This window comes from Lagenorhynchus albirostris, chromosome X (assembly GCF_949774975.1).
Source record: "Lagenorhynchus albirostris chromosome X, mLagAlb1.1, whole genome shotgun sequence".
In the NCBI taxonomy this organism is placed as follows: Eukaryota; Metazoa; Chordata; class Mammalia; order Artiodactyla; family Delphinidae; genus Lagenorhynchus; species Lagenorhynchus albirostris.
In genome coordinates, this window is record NC_083116.1 from 121,442,482 (window position 1) to 121,460,711 (window position 18,230).

At 44.6% G+C, this 18,230-nt stretch overlaps 1 protein-coding gene across 3 annotated transcripts in view; it reads left to right on the forward strand.

Annotated features, from left to right (window-relative positions):
• The window catches only part of GPM6B (glycoprotein M6B), a 155,098-nt gene that overhangs the window by 106,974 nt on the left and 29,894 nt on the right, over positions 1-18,230 (forward strand). For 2 of the 3 annotated variants that reach the window (XM_060137219.1, XM_060137220.1), the window contains exon 1: positions 4,582-5,014. The exons of the other annotated variant lie outside the window; for it this stretch is intronic. In XM_060137219.1, the coding sequence (XP_059993202.1) occupies positions 4,966-5,014 (49 nt within the window). In that variant the 5' untranslated portion in view covers positions 4,582-4,965. Of the gene's footprint in view, positions 1-4,581; positions 5,015-18,230 lie in introns of those variants that run through there. 3 annotated transcript variants of the gene reach the window in all.

Genomic DNA, 18,230 nt, shown 5'->3' on the forward strand with positions numbered 1-18,230 from the left:
TCCTTTACCTTTATATTTAAAAGCCAGTGTTCCTTAAATTCAAATCTCAGTGTCTTTCTGGTCTATATCTCTCCCTAGTCGTTTGCTGGTTGTTTAAAGTATATTTGTTGAGGACCTACTACGTGCCGGGGACTGTTCTAGGAGCTGGTAGTACAGCAGAGGACAGAGAGACAAAAATTTCTGCCCTTAAGGAGCTTATATTCTAGGCGAAGGGAGACAAATGGGTGAGTGAATGGCTAGATCGGTGTTGGATTGTGGTTAGGGCCATAATGAACAGCCAACCCAGGTTAAGAGACTGAGCCTGTCAGGGCTACTGTTTTATGCAAGAGAGTCAGGGAGGGTCCCCTGGGAAGGTACGTTTGAGCAGAACTGGACGTCTTGTATTTCCCAGGGCTACCTCTGCCCCAAAGGCTCCCAGATCCTCGTCTCTGGTCAGCCCCTCTCCATTGGAGCTATGTTCCCGAATGCCTCCTAGACAGCTCCCGCAGGACGTCCTGGGACCCCTGAAACCGTACAGGCTCAGCTCTCGTACCAAACGTCTTCCTCCTGTTTGGTTTCCCCATTGGTTCACAGCCTGACCAGCCCTCACTCACCCAGGCTAGAGACTCCACACCGCCCTTCGCCCTTCTTTTCCACTCCATGCGCAGGTATCCAATCACACGTCATCCGGATCCTCCCTTCGTCCTCATGCCCTCGTTCAGACTCTTCCCTTCTCTTGCTTGTACTCTTTAAGGAGACTTCGAATGAGTTTGCCAGCCTCCAGGATTAGTGGGGTGTTCAACCTCCCTGGTTCCCAACCTACTGGCTCAGCCATCTCCCTTCACTTCCCTCCCCCATCCAACCCCACTCCTGCCACGTACACCGTATGCTCTGGCCCCTCTGTCAAGAAAGTCATCTCCCCAACACTTTGACAAGACCCTTTTTCCTTTTGTATGCTTTTCACTTTTTCCGGGAATAATCTTTCCCTTCCCTCCCCTCCCCTGCCCTTACTGTTTCGCTCGCCTACCCGGCAGGTTTCTAACCGTGCTGAGGTAGCCAACTCTGTTCTGGGAAGCTTCTCCCGAATCCTCTTCCCCTTCCCCTCCTCTCCTTTGTTGGGATACCCGAGTGCTCGTACCAGATTCGATTCCCCTGGTTTAGAAGGGTTCTCTGTGTCCCATTAGCCCACGGGTTACCTGGTTGAACCATTGAAAACTACCGTTCTTCAAGTCAATATCAGCATTCTTGTATGGTTCAATCTAATATATCCAGTTTGTGTCAGTATTTGTTATTCCTGTTTTGGCTTTCAGAAGTATTCGTACCTTCAACCAGACTGCCTTAAAGCGTGGGCTCAAAGAATAATTTTCAGCTCTGGAAGACATTGCCCATCCTATTTATTCTACATAGTCAGTTTTTCTGGTCAAAAATGGATGCAGACCTTAGAAATCTTGTCAATGTATGCTCTGCTTTCTTTCTGGCTGTTAACAATTTTTCTGTCATGTTTTTTCTGATTCACATCATTTGTCATAAACACCAGTGAGGTTTTGAGGCTGCTTACTCATTGTCTAATGAAAAGAAAACGATAAAGTTGTGAATAAGGCAAAAGTGACGAAAAGTCTATTTATAGTTTTTCAAGGTGAAAAGGAGATCAGAGTATCAACTGGAGAATTTGTGAATATTTTGTCCAGCGGTTGTGATTTCCATGACTCATATAGAACTAGAGTTGCCCTTAAATTTAGAATGTCTTTCATATTCTGCCTGCCCACTTCCACCAACATTGTAAAACGCTATTCTTAATTAATAGCGCCCCCAAATTATTCTATTCTGCCAGTTCTATAATTGAATGATTTTGCTTTTGATGGAATGATTACACTTTTTAAATAAAACCCGATAACGTAGCTAATCATAATTGTTCTCTTTTGTGTTGAACTGAATTTTGTTTTGGTATTAATTCTCACTTGAACTACTGAGGGAGAACAATCCTGTCACAAAACAACAATTGGCATCTTCCTGTCTGAATGTATCTAAGCCGTCTTTGCAAAAATGTTTGAAGACCATCCTGTTTGGACATATCATCAGGTTTTCCTTTGCAGGTTAGTTACGTCAGATCTGCATCTCTTTTTGCAAGTTTGAAATCGTAGGCTGCCCTGCTTCTCAATCCCCTCACGGTGAGACAATAAAGTTGGCTGGGGCCATATTTTAAGGGGATAGTTGATTGTGGGCGTGGTCGCCTAGGATGATGCTTAAAGTGGAAAATGAGATGTAAAATGAAAAGAAAATATTGGAAAAGGCTGAACTGGTTTTCAAAATCTTTTCAGGTTCAGCAGGGCCAGAGGTATTGAATGTAGAAGACTTTCGGGGATTATCTCAAACTAATGCATTAAAAGATCAGGTTGTTAGAGGATTTTGATTCAGGATCTTATACATTTTTTTTTTTAAGTGTTGAGCAACAGACCCTCAAAACTTGGGAGAGGATTTTGTTTTGTTTTGTTTTGTTTTTTGCGGTACGCGGGCCTCTCACTGTTGTGGCCTCTCCCGTTGCGGAGCACAGGCTCCGGACGCGCAGGCTCAGCGGCCATGGCCCACGGGCCCAGCCGCTCCGCGGCATGTGGCATCTTCCCGGACCGGGGCACGAACCCGTGTCCCCCGCATCGGCAGGCGGACTCTCAACCACTGCGCCACCAGGGAAGCCCGGGAGAGGATTTTTTAAGAGCGGGTGGCGTCTGACCTGTTTTTATGTTTGCTTCTAAGATGGGTGTCCAACCCAAACAATTAGTGAACTGTTCTGAATCAGGAACCCTTCACCCTGTGCTTATCAGTGGTCATCCCTGTATTTGACTTGAGTTTCTAGAAATTTTTTTATTGAGGTATAATTGACATACAATATTATGTTAGTCTCAGGTGTACAACATAGTGATTCAGTGTATACATTGCAAAATGGTCACCACAATAAGTCTAGTTAAGGTCTGTCACCTTACAAAGTTAATACAATATTATTGACTGTATTTCCCATGCTGTACATTACATCCCCGTGACTTACTTATTGTTATGTTATAACTGAAGTTTGTACTTCTTAACGTCCTTCACCCATTTCGCCCCCCCATCCCCCTTGCCTCTGGCAACCACCAATCTCTTCTCTGTATCTGTGAGTCTGGGTTTTGTTTATTTTGTTTGGTTTGTTTTTTAGATTCCACATATAAGTGACATCAAGTGGTATTTGTCTTTCTCAGTCTGACCTATTTCACTTAGCCTCCATGGATGGACCTTGAGGGTATTATACTGAGTTTCTATAAATCTTTTAAGTAGGGACAGTGAAGGTAAGTGGGTCAAACAAATGCTTTAATAATGGTGCAGAAATTAACGATGCTTGGAAACATGGCTTATATCCACGATAAAAGCTTATATGCTTAGATGGGCTGGGAACATTGGTTCAGCAGTATCTGGGGATGCAAGAAGACTTGTGAAAGCAGCAGTCAGTATCGTTGTTACAACAGGCTTTCTGCTGAGCATTTAGAACGCTCTTGAGAACAGCCTTTTGACTCGGGGTTCTACGGAATGAAGTTCCGTATAGAAATAACCACATCCAATAAGAAAAAGCACTCTGTTTTGATTTTTCATTCTAAGGAGTCACCAAAGTATTATTAATATTTTAATAATATTGTTTTGGTAACTCATTATTATTTAAAAATAAGCATATTATGATTATTTTTAAATAGGGATGGGTACTTTTGTTTGAATTGCGCTTGAGCTGAAGTTTCTCTTACTATCGCATATGTTAGCTGTAGACCAGGAAACAGGTTCTGTTGCTGAATTGCTACATTGCTGTTGTTAAATCTATGTTTGGGTCCTCTTTCTCTTTATGTACATTTTCTTCCCTCTTTAATAGTCAGCCTAGCTAGCTCGCTAGAGGTTGTGTGAAAGACACATTTTTAAAAATTGAAGTATAGTTGATTTACAGTGTTGTTAGTTTCAGGTGTACAGCACAGTGATTCAGTTATGCATATATATGCATATCTATTCTTTTTCAGATTCTTTTCCATTATAGGTTATTACAAGATACTGAGTATAGTTCCATGTGCTATACACTAGGGCCTTATTGGTTATCTATTTTGTATGTGGTAGCGTGTATATGTTAATCCCAAACTTCTAATTTATCCCTCCCCTCCCCTCTCCCCTTTGATAACCATTAGTTTGTTTTCTACCTCTGTGAGTCTCCTTCTGTTTTGTAAATCATTTATTTGTATCATTTTTTAGATTCCACATATAAGTCATACCGTATGATATTTGTCTTCTTACGGAAAGACACATGTTAAAGAAAGAAAAAAGAAAATGGAGACCCTGGGCATGTCCTTTGACTAGATCCTGCCAGGGTCGGGGTAAATGAAATAAAACAAACGGTGACGCCCCGCCAAGGGGTCCCAGGGGCAAGAAAGAGTTTGCTTGTGCGAAGACATGCTTTCTGCTAGAACGCATACCGGCCGATCGCTGAGTCACGTGGTGGGAGGGGGCTCTCTCTCCCCTCCGCTGCACAGCCCCTGCTGTGATGTCACAAGTCTATTCTTTCCTGGGAGAATTAATTAGCATTCATCGGGTGCAGCTGGCGAGGAGGAAGGAGGGAGCCGGAGCGCACGCGTAGGCCAGCCAGAGGCGCAGCCCTGTCGGTCGGGGCGCGGGCCCCCCGGGAGCCGCATCGGGACTCGGCACCGGCGGGGCAGGCGGTGGCGGTTTTATAACCGGATTCTCCGTGACGTACGGCTGCCTGGCAGTTATCTTTCTGGACCAGTAGGCAGCGAGGGGGATTGACGCCGACGAGACTTCTGCATCTTGGAAGGGACTGTAATCTTCTGTAGTGAAGAACAGAAGCTCTCAATCACGCGGGTGTAAATAAGAGCCGGAGGGGGGCCCAAAAGAAAAGGAAGAGGAGGGGAGAAGTGTGTATTGGGGGGAGCGGGCAAAGCATTTTTGGTGGATGGTACGAAGCCAGCCATGGAAACTGCAGCCGAGGAAAATACTGAACAAAGCCACGAGAGAAAAGGTACTCAGGGTTCTGACAATAGCCTGTTTAAAGCTTTTCACTGGGGGCTTCAAAAGGGGTAGCCCGGTTTGCGTCTCGTGTAAAATAGCCTCTGAAACCATCCGGATGTCCTGGTCTGCTTTCACGGTGGTTTTCCTCCTGGAGGCTGATGTTAAGTGAATAGAGCAGCCTCTCTTCAGTCCCCTCCTGGTCCAAACCCTTCTCCCGAAAGCGGTATTGCACAGAAGGAGGTCCGCAATCTGTCACCTTGGGTAGCTAGATTGGGGAAACTGTTTTAATTACCATAATGAGTCCTAACTGAGGTCCTAGGTTCTGCATGTTATATCCCAGGGACATGGGATGCATTGCTTTCTGCTAATGCCAAGGGGCAACTGGAGGGGCACGCGTATTAAATACGCTTCGGTTCCGCTGATGCGGTAGTGATTTTGGATCTTCTCTAATTTTCGTATTTAATACGATTGCCATTTCCGTGTATCTGACTCTGATATATAATAACCATTTACAGTTGGACCTTGAGAGAGGGAACGTCAGCTCTGTCCGCTAGTGCTGATGGAAGGCGTTGGCGGGGAGGTGCGGGGTGGGGTGTCTGCTATCTATGACTTGGAGATTTGTGGGAGGAAAATCCACACAGGTCCTGTTCCTCAAAGGGCATCTTAGAGAACATCCTGATCTTGACATACGGAATGGTTTTTGCGGGGAGAAGTAAAGTGTTTTGCGGTAAGAAGGTGGCAGAAAATAGAAGCTAAAATTAATCTGTCTTTTCCTAGATAATGAGCGATTCAGGTTTGCCACCCGGTGGAATCAGCTCAGCCCGTGTGAGGTTAAGAGCATCTCACTGCATTGTAATTTATCTCCCTCACCCAAAGTTACAGACTGCTGTAAAGGCACAAGAACATATTCTGTGCCTGCAGTGGCTTTTATATCAAACGCTACCCGTGCTAGGGTTATTTCTCGTGACCCTGACATCCACTGACCGTCACTAAACAATAGTCCTTCTCCCTGATAGAGGTGCAGGTATGTTTTATATAAGAATATGTAGGTCTGAAATTGCTGATAGTCAACCATTTTACACCTACAAAAACGGCAATTTCACGAATCTCACCGTACCAGCGTGCTTGGGTAGGGCGATCCCTGCATAACGTTCTCTCCTAAACAGAGCAGTTTCACTTTTTAAATGAATTGCTTTTTAAAGTATGATAAAATATACAGATCATAAAATGTGCCATTTTAACCATTTTTAGGTGAATAATTCAGTGGCATTAAGTCCATAGCGCTTAGATTTCTAAAATTGGTAGTTGTTGAGCTTAATCCCTGCGTCAAACCTACCGCCCCCCAAACAGTAACAACAAAAACCAGCTCCCCCAAAACCCCCTGCCTTTTCTTGTATGTATATATTTTTTCATTTACGTGAATGACCAAATAGCAGTAAGAGAAACACTTGGGAATATTTATAAAGTTGAGGAACTGAGATAAAAGTTTAAAGGCTCGTTTCCGTGACGATTAGAGACAAAGCTTGGGGGATATAATCATGGGATAATAGCATTGCTGTGAGGAAGCCAATCACAGTTGTAGCGATTTTTCCCTAAAACAGATGCTTAGAACACACTTTTTATTAATATGGTGTTTGCCAGCGGCAGATAAAAACCACTTTGGTCTCCGCAAAAGACATACCTTTCATTTTTCTCTCCAAAAGCAAGAAAGGGACAGAAAATCAATGTAGAATCCTTACTACGCGATTGCGGTTCTCACCATCATTTATTCTTACGGAGTGCTATTATTTTATGTCAGTTAAGTATTTATTATTTAATACGGAAATCTACAGGCTGTCACTACATCCCTGGCAATCTCTATATGAAAACTCATTAGCTGTGGTTTCAGAAACAAAATTAGAAGCAGAAGATAATTCCTGGAGGAACTTTAAAAATTACGAAATGGATAAACACTAGCTGTTTGTTAAGTAATTCAAAAGTACCAAGTTACTGCACGATACCGTCACATGTATAATACATGCTTGAGTAAGAATACGGGCCAGGGGATGGATTTTGACCACAGCAGCAGGGGTTGTGATCGCCCCGTGACCCACCAGAAATGTTGATCTGGAGGGTAGCCTGTTTACTAAGCTTCGGCTAGACGAACAAGTTCATCTGCCAGCTACGCAGGGTCAGAGCTCACATGAGTATCACATTTGTAGTTTGCCCCGTTTGTTCGCCCGTTGTCATGCAAAGCACACACAGAGGCATAAAATGATAAACATGTTTGTAGCTGCTTGCCACTCCAGGATTCCTTTAGATTTAATTTTAAATTTATAAAATCAGTGTTTACTTCATTGACGTTAACATGTACAAATTTGACACAGAGAATGCATTATATAATTCTTGAGTGGGTGAATCTGTGGGGTTTTTTATTCCTTTTTTTCTTTTAAGCCTTTCAGCAAGGGATTTAATTTGCTAAATTGAATCCTCTACATTTTGTCACTTCCCACAGAGTTTTAACGCACATGTATTTTACCCCCCCCCCCATTCTTCCTTTCCCATTTGTTGTCATAGTCGGTGGTAGGGGCAGTACTTGTCTCTGAATTTGGACTATTATTACCCAGTGGCTAGTACCCAGTAGCTTGTAGATTAATGGCTTCAGATAATTATTATGGTGTTTACTAAGAATACAAATTAAACTTAGCTTTATAAGCTGACCTCAACTTTTCCAGCTGGTGTCACTTCCCAGGAGTTGCAGCAGGACAAAGAGAGCTGTTTCTTCAAACAGCCTCATAGCTTTTGTCACCGAACCCTACTGGATGATCGAAATTCACAAGAAGTAATTTAGCAGTTATTCAGGAATTTTTACAGAAAGCAAGAAGGTTTTCTCAGACGGATGTAAGAAATGCCAAATTATTACAAAAGACAGTTTTTAAATTGGAAGCATTAAATTAAATCAAAGTGTCGAGAATTGAGTGAGCATATTAACTGAAATGAAATAAGTGGAGGAAATGAATAAGACAGAATGAAAGCAACTGGATCACGGGACTCAGTAATAAAGAGATGAGAGTGAGGTTTCTATTCCTGTGGAGTATTACTTGATGTCAATTCATTTGTGAAAACCAGTGCATCGAGAGTCGCTGGGAGGGTGTAATCTAGGGGCAGAAAAACAGTTGAATCACTTGCTCTATCGGATGGAAAAAACCCTAAGTATCTGTTAAGAAAATTATTTTTATTATATGTAGGAAATTGGAATCTACGGAAACAATTGTCAGGCTAGTTTAGCTCCTCTGAATCATTGCTCAAATAAATTTCAGAACTCCAGGTATCAAATTAAATTTCTAAGCACATAAAAAGAAAAATGTAGAAAATCAGAAATAATGTGTAGTTTAAAATAAGTTACAGGACATAGTCAAAGTAAGAAATGAATTCAAATGGTTGACCTGATTAAAAAATGAACACATCCATTTAAATCTTTTTATGTCTTAGGTGTTTGGGTTTTTTGTTTTTTTTTTTTTAATGTAGCAAAAGATGTACACTTTTGGCCCTCCTTTTTGTCATTGTTGTTTAGGAAGGAAAGCACTCCTCTAGAATATATGATCTATAGGCTAAAAACCCAGAGGGACACATTTAACATGTTGCACTCTTCCTGCTGATTTATGAATTATTTGCTGTTGAGATTTTTATTGACGTTTTCTGACTTGACTACATACATATGGTATGGAGAAGGTTGTAGACGCAGTTTTTTCCTATGAGAATCTGCCAGGGAGGACATTTGAAGAGAGGGTGTCTGGGGATAAGGCTGTAGAGAAAAGCGGGGCCGGCCAGATGGTGCTGGACATATGTGGTAGGTATGATACAGCTCGCTTTTTTTAGAAAATTTAAATGTGGAGAAGATCTCAGCAAGCCAGTTGATACCTCTCCTCCTTTGATATTATAGTTTCCATTAGCATCCTTTTAAACACTCGGCCTCACTCATTCATTAGACAAAGAATTGGGACTCATTTCCGGAAATGTAGCTTTGCCTTCCTTGAAATTGAGTGGAAATCTTGAAATCAGATTGTAACGTTAAAAATTGTGTTTCTCTCTTATTTGGAAGTACACGCCAACTTAAAGTAAATAATCTTCATAACGTGACTTACCAGCCTTGCTGTATCTGAGAACATGTGACATAGCCAGTGTCCCCATGACGCAAGTTTCCCCTCACTGGGCCTGGTGAAAAATTGGACTGTTTTGAGATACTCCCTTGCTTTTTTCTCCTTGGGACCCAGTGTACCTCCATGTGAGACGGTTGGCCAGGAATAAGGATGGCTGTGGGACAGAGGAAGAAGGTGGCTGTTAAGAAAGGGAGGCTACAATCCCAGCTTCACAAATGTACCTGCTTGTGTATTCATTTGTTCATTTATTTATTCATTTAATAATGTTCCTCTCTGAAACATCATCCTTCCTCTGTCCTCTCAGCTCACGTCATAGGAGCAGAAGGGTGCTAACTCATCTTAGGGACCGTTCTGTGGAGTATCATCTTGCTGATTGGTGGCAAGAGGAGAATTGATGATGCCCAAGGGGAGGATTTGGACCCTTAGCCCAGAGAATATGTGATAAGAGAAAATAAAATACTTTCCTGTTTTGTAGGATTTGATTAATTGCATTACCTTTTTTGTATATTCAAGCCTTACGAGCTGTCTTTGATATCATGGGTCAGCATACTTGATCTGTAAAGGGCCCAAGAGTAAATATTTAGGCTCTGTGGGCCACACAGTCTGTTGTAACTACTCAAAGGAACGAAACTGGGTCATTTGTAGCGACGTGGATGGATCTAGAGACTGTCATACAGAGTGAAGTAAGTCAGAAAGAGAAAAACACATATCGTATATTAACGCATGTATGTGGAACCTAGAAAAATGGTGCAGATGAACCGGTTTGCAAGGCAGAAATAGAGACACAGACGTAGAGAACAAACATGTGGACACCGAGGGGGGAAAGCGGGGCGGGTGGTGGTGGTGGTGGGATGTATTGGGAGATTGGGATTGACATGGGTACACTGATGTGTATAAAATGGATGACTAATAAGAATAATAATAATAAAAAAGCTACCGGGGTAGCATGAAACAGCCACAGATAGAGGATAAACAAATGGGTGTGACTGTATTGCAATCAAACTTTATTTACAAAACCAGGTGGCCGTCATCGGCCGACCTCTGCTATATCCTACAGTGGTGTTATAGCTTCCTTTAATATTTTAAGTACTAGCTAAAAATGGAGGAGGATTGACGTAGCTTTCAGAGACCTGGCCCAGTGAGTATAGTCTTTCTAGGAAGCTCAGTCTTCGTCATTTAGTTGCTTCCAGTGATCATTTCCTAGATGGCCGAAAGCATACCAGTCTGCAGTTTAGTTATTCAGCCTCGTCCCTAAATTACGTCATCTGAGTAAATGGAGGGAACAGTGTACACAGCATTATTTTGATTTCTTTTCCTCAAGTCCCCGTTGTTTGTCATACCTACTTTGGCGATGACCACCGAGTTGTGTGTCTCGCCATCAGTCACCACCGTTCACCTCAGCCCCATCCATGAGTAGTATCTGAGATGTCACAGTCTTCTGTGCTTCTTCCCGAATACCAGTCAGTCTCCTGCCCACCTCTCCCTTCTCCTCTCTAAGGGGAACGTTTGCAGGCTTCCCTCTGAAGGGCATAAGCCAGGATCTTCCTAGGTCTGTACATTTTCCCACTTCTTGACAGTTGCTCAGGAGCTGAGGCTTCTCCTTGCACTCACGTGACTCCCTTTTAAGCGTTGGGACCCTGCCCTTTTAAACGAAACATATACTGTGCTCTTTGAAATTTTATAATTTGGTATTTAATGTCTTTATTTAAGTCTGGCTCAGAAATATAAAATAGACATGATTTTCCTTCCCTTCATATCTAAAGATTAATTGTTGTCCAAAGGCCTTCCCAGTAGAAGTGGAAAGCATCCACCCACTTGCGGATCCCATCTCCACGTCTCGGGCTTGGCTGTCCTGTTTTTCTCAGGAAACACATTAGCGTTGGGCATTCCATGATTTTTCATTGTCATTGCCAAGCAGCCTGTGCCTGATTGCCTACGTGAAGAGACACGGGCAGAGAATGGATGAATCCGGTGCAAAGATCCCCTGAATTGCATGGCCTGGCTGGGGTGCAGTCAGGGTGGTGGGGGACCTAGAGGCCCATTGCTTGATCCACAGGCTCCCAGAATGTTCCCCTGCATTCAACCAAATATTTATGCAGCAGACGTTGACTGGGCACCAACTGTGTGTTGGGCTTGGAGGGAGAACTTTTTTGCAAGGAGGATGAAAAGTTTTCAGATAGAAGTGATCGAGCTCCTTGGAATCCTCTTGCTTGAGGTCGACACGGAGGGCTTACAGCCACTCTAACCAAGAGGAAATCAGCTCATACCATGAGGCCACTTGACCTCCTTCTGGTTCTTTCCACCAGCCCCACTGGGTTTCTCCGCTTTCGGGGAATGTAGCGCAACCCATGTACGAGAGAGACTCACCCAAAATCTGAGTCCGGGAAAGGCTGAGAGTTCAGAACTTTTAAGAACCCTGAAGTAACCTCAGGAGCTTGCGACCTGACAAATGTCTTTACGAGGCACAGAAGCACAGCTCACCTCCAAAGAGACCTCAGCGGAAGAGTAGAAAATTACAGCAAGTGCACAGGCCTGGCTGCATGATCGCGGGCAAGGGACTTACCTTTCCGTTGCCCTTCTTCGTTTGTAGGTATCGGCGTATCCCAGCTGTTCTAAGGTTGATCACTCACGAGGGAATCTGATGTGAACTTAATGCATGATTAGAGGGCGTCTGAAATTCAGAACCAGGCAGATCCATCTCCTCTGACCCTAAACAGGGTCCTAAAATAAACTGCTTCAGGAAATTGGATCCCCACGATTACCAGTGGGGAATTTTGAAGTGTGTCCAGTATTCCATGAGAGATCAGAGAAGCCCAGCTAAAGAAATTGTGGACCGACTGACGTGACAACTGTAGATTGAGCAAAGATTCTTTTTGAAAGGGCTGTCGTGATCATGACTCAAACGTTGGAGGTACTAAGGTGACTGGCGGTGGAAAGAATCAGAACAGGTGACAGTCCTTAAAAATGTATTGACTTAGATAATTTTGCCTATGTTACACATAGAAAAAAGAACAAAAACCTTTAGACTTCGTGTAAAAAAACAAGATCCTGAGGTAACGAGTGCAACGTGCTTTGCTTGGTGACCAGCACGCGGTGAGCACGCTGTAAATTAGAGGCGTCATCATGTTCATTAAAGACAAAACCAGCAGCAGTAAAAATACTTTTATTGTGCAGTTCTCATCTTGTCCTCGCATCGTTTTTTCCCCTTTCAAATGTCATTAAAAGTCTTTAACTGTCTTTTCAATGTCTCTAAAAGACAGTTTTACTTTACCTTGAAGCCAAAAAGGTTTGCCCTGAAACGCCACCTAGAAACGTAGGTCTCCACTTCCCAAGTGGAAATACCTCGAGAGTTTTCAGAGATTGTGGAGAGCAGAGATGGGTTTTCGTAACAGCTGGTGAGGTTTTCAGTGGACCCATCAGGGCACTAGCCTTTTTGCCTCACAACATGGCAGTTTGCTTAGTCCTTAGCCTCAGTGGTCTGAGGTGCCCAGGGCATTATAACCTGCTCTTCTGATGGAATAGTTACCCACATCAGTGTCAGCACCATTTTTTTAATCCTTAAATATTTGTGGCACCCAAGAGGACGTAACCCGTCATTAGGTTTGATGGGATTCTCACCTATAAACTGGCCAGAGTGACCTTATGGTCTCTTAGGGATTTCAAGGTTGTAATTCAACTAAGAGTTACCAGCATCTGATTCTGTGTCAGGCAAGTTGATAGATATTTTTCTCTCCAGTCCCCTAAGAAGTAAGAAATATAGTCAGATTACCAGATAAGGGCCTGAGTCTCCAGGAGGCCCCTTGTCACCTCATGTGGGAGGAAGCAGTGCTTCAGGCCCAAGACCAGCAGCCGTTTCTCTATAAAGACACTGGGAGATCATTGGAACAGGATTTAATCTGGAACATTCTAGACTGAAGTCCTGAGCTTAGATAAGATGCAGTGACAGAATATTGCAGATGTCAGTGGAAGGACAGGAGTTTTCATCCAAGGTTCAGCAGACCATGGGGTCATTGGCCATACTTTGCAGGCTGGAACTAGGCGCCGTCATAGCAAGCCTGGATTCACCCTCGCTTGTGTAGCTACAATAATGATGATGCTCTGTGGGTCTGAAAGTGAAAGAAACAGAAAGAAACATACGATGGTGAGAAGCCAGATTTTCCTTGTAAATAGTGTCTGCCCAAAATGATCATTCTAAGGGGCGGGACTTGGGGGGAGATGGAGAAAATACAGAAAGAAAAGACAATATTGGTGATTTTTGTCAATTTAAATTGAAAAATGGAGGAGGAGACTAACGTTCTCCGTGTATTATGCTGAGTTGATGAGGTGATACTGAAAGGTTGCAATTCAGTGGCATATTTTGTGAGCTCCCCGTTTCCTTGAACTATATGGTAAAAGAATAAGTTAAAATGCTGATGTAGAATCTTTGCTGGAGATAGAGACACTGACTCTTTGCCACCTGAAATTGGCAGTGAACAGCAGAGCTGAAATGGAAATTGGCAGGTACCACTGGATGTACCCAGGCTCAAAGAACCACCAGTACCGTCCCGTGCCAACCCTGGGGGACAGGGCTAGCCTCTTGAGCAGTCCAGGTAAATACAGCCTCGGGGTGAATTCGCACAGCAAGTCAACTGTTATCTTTAATATGATTTGTGATAGCTCTTTCGGTTTGGTGGTGTTTTCTGTTTTGCTTGATGCGTTAATTTGTTCACAGGGGTAGGGGTGGAATTAGCCCCTTAAGATTTTTTTTTCATCCTCTTTCTTTTTCTCTCTTCCTTTCCATTCCACCCCATCTTTCACCTCTCTCTTCTCCCTCCTCCCTGTTTCCTCCCCCTCACCTCTTCTCAAAAGGAGCAGTGTACAGTGAGGTATGCCTTGGGGCTAAGCACGAAATTTCTAATATCTGAACCAATAATGGGTTGGGGGGGGGGCGTCACACATGCCCATCATGGGACCAAGAACTGAGCCAGGACATTTGAGGCGCCTGGGCTCTGAGGGTGCTGTCAGTGTCCCCACATGTCTTTCTGGCCACACTGCTCTGCAACGCTCTGATCTCACATCAGTCCATTGCCTTTGAGAAGGAAAACTCAGAGCCCATGAAATGACGAGCAGATACCTGGGTACGCCATCCCGCCAGGTAGGTCCACAGGGTCCGCTTTCCAGTCTCCTTGCTCAGGAGGAGCGCCGGTCTCTCGGAACGTCTAAGTGTTGGGTCAGGGTGAACTGTGCATCAGCCCATCTGGGGACCCGGAAGGGGAGAAGGCTGAGCGATGTGCACAGCCACCCTCCACATCCTCGAAGTCCACACAAAGCATCCTCATACTCAGCTCAGTGAGCTAAAATTCGGTGGTTTCAAGTTACTTAAAATGTGAATATAAAGGGATGGTGGTGGGTCAGAGAAACACAACAGGCTTCAAGTTCCGCTGTAATTCTCTGTGAACCCATAGCAGCATTCCTCCCAAATGTTTGCTTACTTCTGCAGGAATAAATCAGAAATGACCGCATAGACCCTGCAAGTCTAGAAAGAGCGACCCTGAGGTACAACGTAAGACACACGTTGAGTTACAAAGTCAGACCACCTGTAATTCATTTAAATCTTTTCTTTAAAACCTAAATTGTGGCTTCAGGTTAATTAACATGAAATCTGACTTCGGAATTAGTTCTACACCTTGAGTGACGGATTCCTTCCCTCAACCTCTGGCTACTAGGCGCCAGCCCTGTGTGTGCCTGTGTAGTGCCAATTAGAAGAGGTGAGCAAGAAATGCCATCAGACATTTGTTCTCTTGGATCCTTCGAAGGATGGAAGGTTCTGGAATCTTGAGTTTTAAAAATGACCATTAGACATGTATCCATACAGTGGAATACTGTGCAGCAATGGAAGGGAATGAAGTACGCATGATACACACTACGACATGGATGGATCTCAGAAACAGGATGCTGAGTAAAAGCTGACACACGAGAACAAATACCGTAGGGGTTCCATTAGAAATGTCCAGAATTGGCAAATCCAGAGAGACAGAAAATAGCTGAGTGTTTGCCAGAGGCTGGGGTAGAAGAGGTTTTAAAATTAGATCGTGGTGATGGTTGCACCACTCTGTAAATGGCCTCAAAACCACTGGATTGCACGCTTAAAACAGGTGAATTTTCTATGTATACTTAGCTCAACAAAGCAATTTTTAAAAATAATTCTACAGCATTTCTGTTGATTGATTGATTGATTGGCTGTGTTGGGTCTTCGTTTCTGTGCGAGGGCTTTCTCTAGTTGCGGTGAGCGGGGGCCACTGTTCATCGCGGTGTGCGGGCCTCTCACTATCGTGGTCTCTCTTGTTGCGGAGCACAAGCTCCAGACGCGCAGGCTCAGCAGTTGTGGCTCATGGGCCCAGTTGCTCCACGGCATGTGGGATCCTCCCAGACCAGGGCTCGAACCCGTGTCCCCTGCACCGGCAGGCAGACTCTCAACCACTGCGCCACCAGAGAAGCCCAACAAAGCAATTTTTAAAACGCTCCCCCCGCCAAAGCAAAATTAAACGGGCACAATTCAATGGCAGAGAGACAGAGAATGAACAGTACTTGCTAACATGACAAGAAGGTCCCCAAACTATCCGAAAGTACTGCCAGAAAGAGAAAGGTCTTCCTTTTAAGAATGTGTCGGAAGACACCAGCCCAGTTAGAAATCGAGAAAAAAACGAAGCATCTTTCCTGGATTTGGGTGGTAAAGCGTAAAGGTCAGTGTGGGCATTCTAAGCAGCAGTGGCAGCTGAGAAGAAAAAATACAAGCCTCCAATTTCCTCTCCGAAACCTTTGGGGCCAAATTTATTTAAGAATTCAGAAGAGTTGAGGTTTTTGAAAAGTGACGTGGCACACATTCCACGTGTGCGGCGCCACGTCCCCAGTCAGGTCTGGGTGCATCCCCCAAGTCCAACACGTGGATCTTTCTGGAGAGCTGGAGTTACGTTTGGGCGTCAAGGAAGTTCAGTGCAGAGCAGGTTTTGCTGCCAGATGAGCTCGACCCCCCTCCCCCTACCAAAAAAAAAAAAGCCCTTAATTTTCAGAGTTTTCGGAATTCTGGAATGGTATGATGAGTGATCGTAGGACTCTAATAGTTCTCACGTTGCTGGTGATATTTCAGGTGAGAATTCCACGAACGAGCAGGTTCTCTTCGGAGGGGGGAGAAACAAAATCACTGAACTTGATCTCTAGCATCATCTTGCCAGATCCTGAAATGGTCTCCGTGCTAACTGGTGGTAACTGTGGTTACCTGTGTGTGGTAACTGTGTGTGTGCGGGGGGGACATCACTGGGGGAGATGTGCCCATGTGGCACACGCACTGCGGCCATGTGTGTCTGGAGCCGGGGCAGAGGCCTCACGTGGGATGGTGTGAAGAGGCCATCACGGGCCCCGGAGTGAGGGGAGCGAACGCAGCCACGGGGGTCACTTTCCTAGTTGCCTGGAGATTTTGCCTGCCCCTCCATCAGTGCAGTTGCCATTCTGTGCTTAGATCCCAAACCAGATGGTGTGAGGGAAAAAATAGAGGATTCCATATGGCTCTTGTGTCTTGCTTTTTCCCCCCCCCCCCCCCTCAGCCTACTTATTCCCCGTTGGAGAAGTCAAGGTGCTTCCAGTTTGCTTTGCCTTGATCGTTTCCCATTTTCCTTCTTGGGTGTAACTTCTCCCTAGAATTACATTTTTAGCACTTGGTTAGTTAATCCTTCACCATCTGTTTCTTCTTCCTTCTTTTTTCATTGTTTAATTTCTTTGACCAGGTAACATCCCCATCTTCTCTAGGTCTGCAGGCAATCAAAGGATGGGTGGCCACAAGGGCAACCCCATGTGATGCTGCCTTGGGGACCTAGGCCTGAGATGGTGGCCTGAGACAGTGGCACTCAGGAAAGAAGGAACTGTTATGGCTACAGCTGCCCTCGACGGAATATTATGCTTCACGTGTGCTTCAAGCTACTGTGGGTTGTGTTACACAGGCTTCACTCAAGAGTGTCACCTGAGAGAATTTCGATCCTCTGTTCCAAGTGTGGTCTGTGGACCAGCAGAATCAGCATCGTCTGGAAGCTTCAGCCAAATGCAGAGTCTCAGGCCCCGCCCCAGGCCTGCTGAATCCGAATCTGCATTTGGACAAGATTTCCAGATGGTTCCTGGGCACAGTTTGGGAGGCACTAATTTAGAGGCAGGTGCAAAAGCAAGAAGGGAGAAGACAGGAAGGAATCGAAGAAGTGAATTTACCCTTAAAAGTTCTAGAAATCTCTATATTTAGAAAAGACGGAGAGTTGCTTAAGGTGTCCATTCTCCTTTCCCTCTCTATTTATGAGGAGGCAGGTATAAGAATTGCCAGTCGTCAAGGCACTGAGTCCTGGTTAGTTTGAAAGGCCAGTGACCTCTGATTCTCTTATCTACTTGCCTGAATATGTGCTTTCTCTGATTCCTTTGTTTAAAATCTTGGTGGAGGAGAGTGGGGAGGGGCAGCGAAAGCGGGGGACAGCTTGTTTTCTTGTGGAGAGAACGAGGAGAAAGTAGTTGACAGGAGCTGGGAGAGGTTCTTTTTTCTCTTTTTTAAAGATTTGTTTATTATTTATTTAATTTATTTTTGGCCGCGTCAGGTCTTAGTTGCGGCATGCAGGATCTTTCGTTGCGGCACGCGGGCTCTTCATGTGTTGCGTGGGCTTCTCTCTAGTTGTGGCGGGCGGGTTTTCTCTTCTCTAGTTGTGGCGCGCAGGCTCCGGGGCGCGTGGGCTCTAGTTGAGGCACGCGGGCTTACTTGCCCCGTGGCATGTGGGATCTTAGTTCCCCAACCAGGGATCGAACCCGTGTCCCCTGCATTGGAAGGCAGATTCTTTACCACTGGACCACCAGGGAAGTCCCCCTCGTCACCTTCTTGAATATAATCCAGTGACATGCAAGATGCTGTCACTTAATATGGCTATAAGCTAAGGGACCAAGAATGACTATTCAGACACTGGTAAATCTGTATGTAGTTCGGCATTCAATCCGCCAGATAAGGAGTAGAAAAATCACCCCCTTCCACCAGTTCCGCTTCTGGCCATCTTCCAAACCCAAATGGCTCTGATGCTTGGGTTAAGA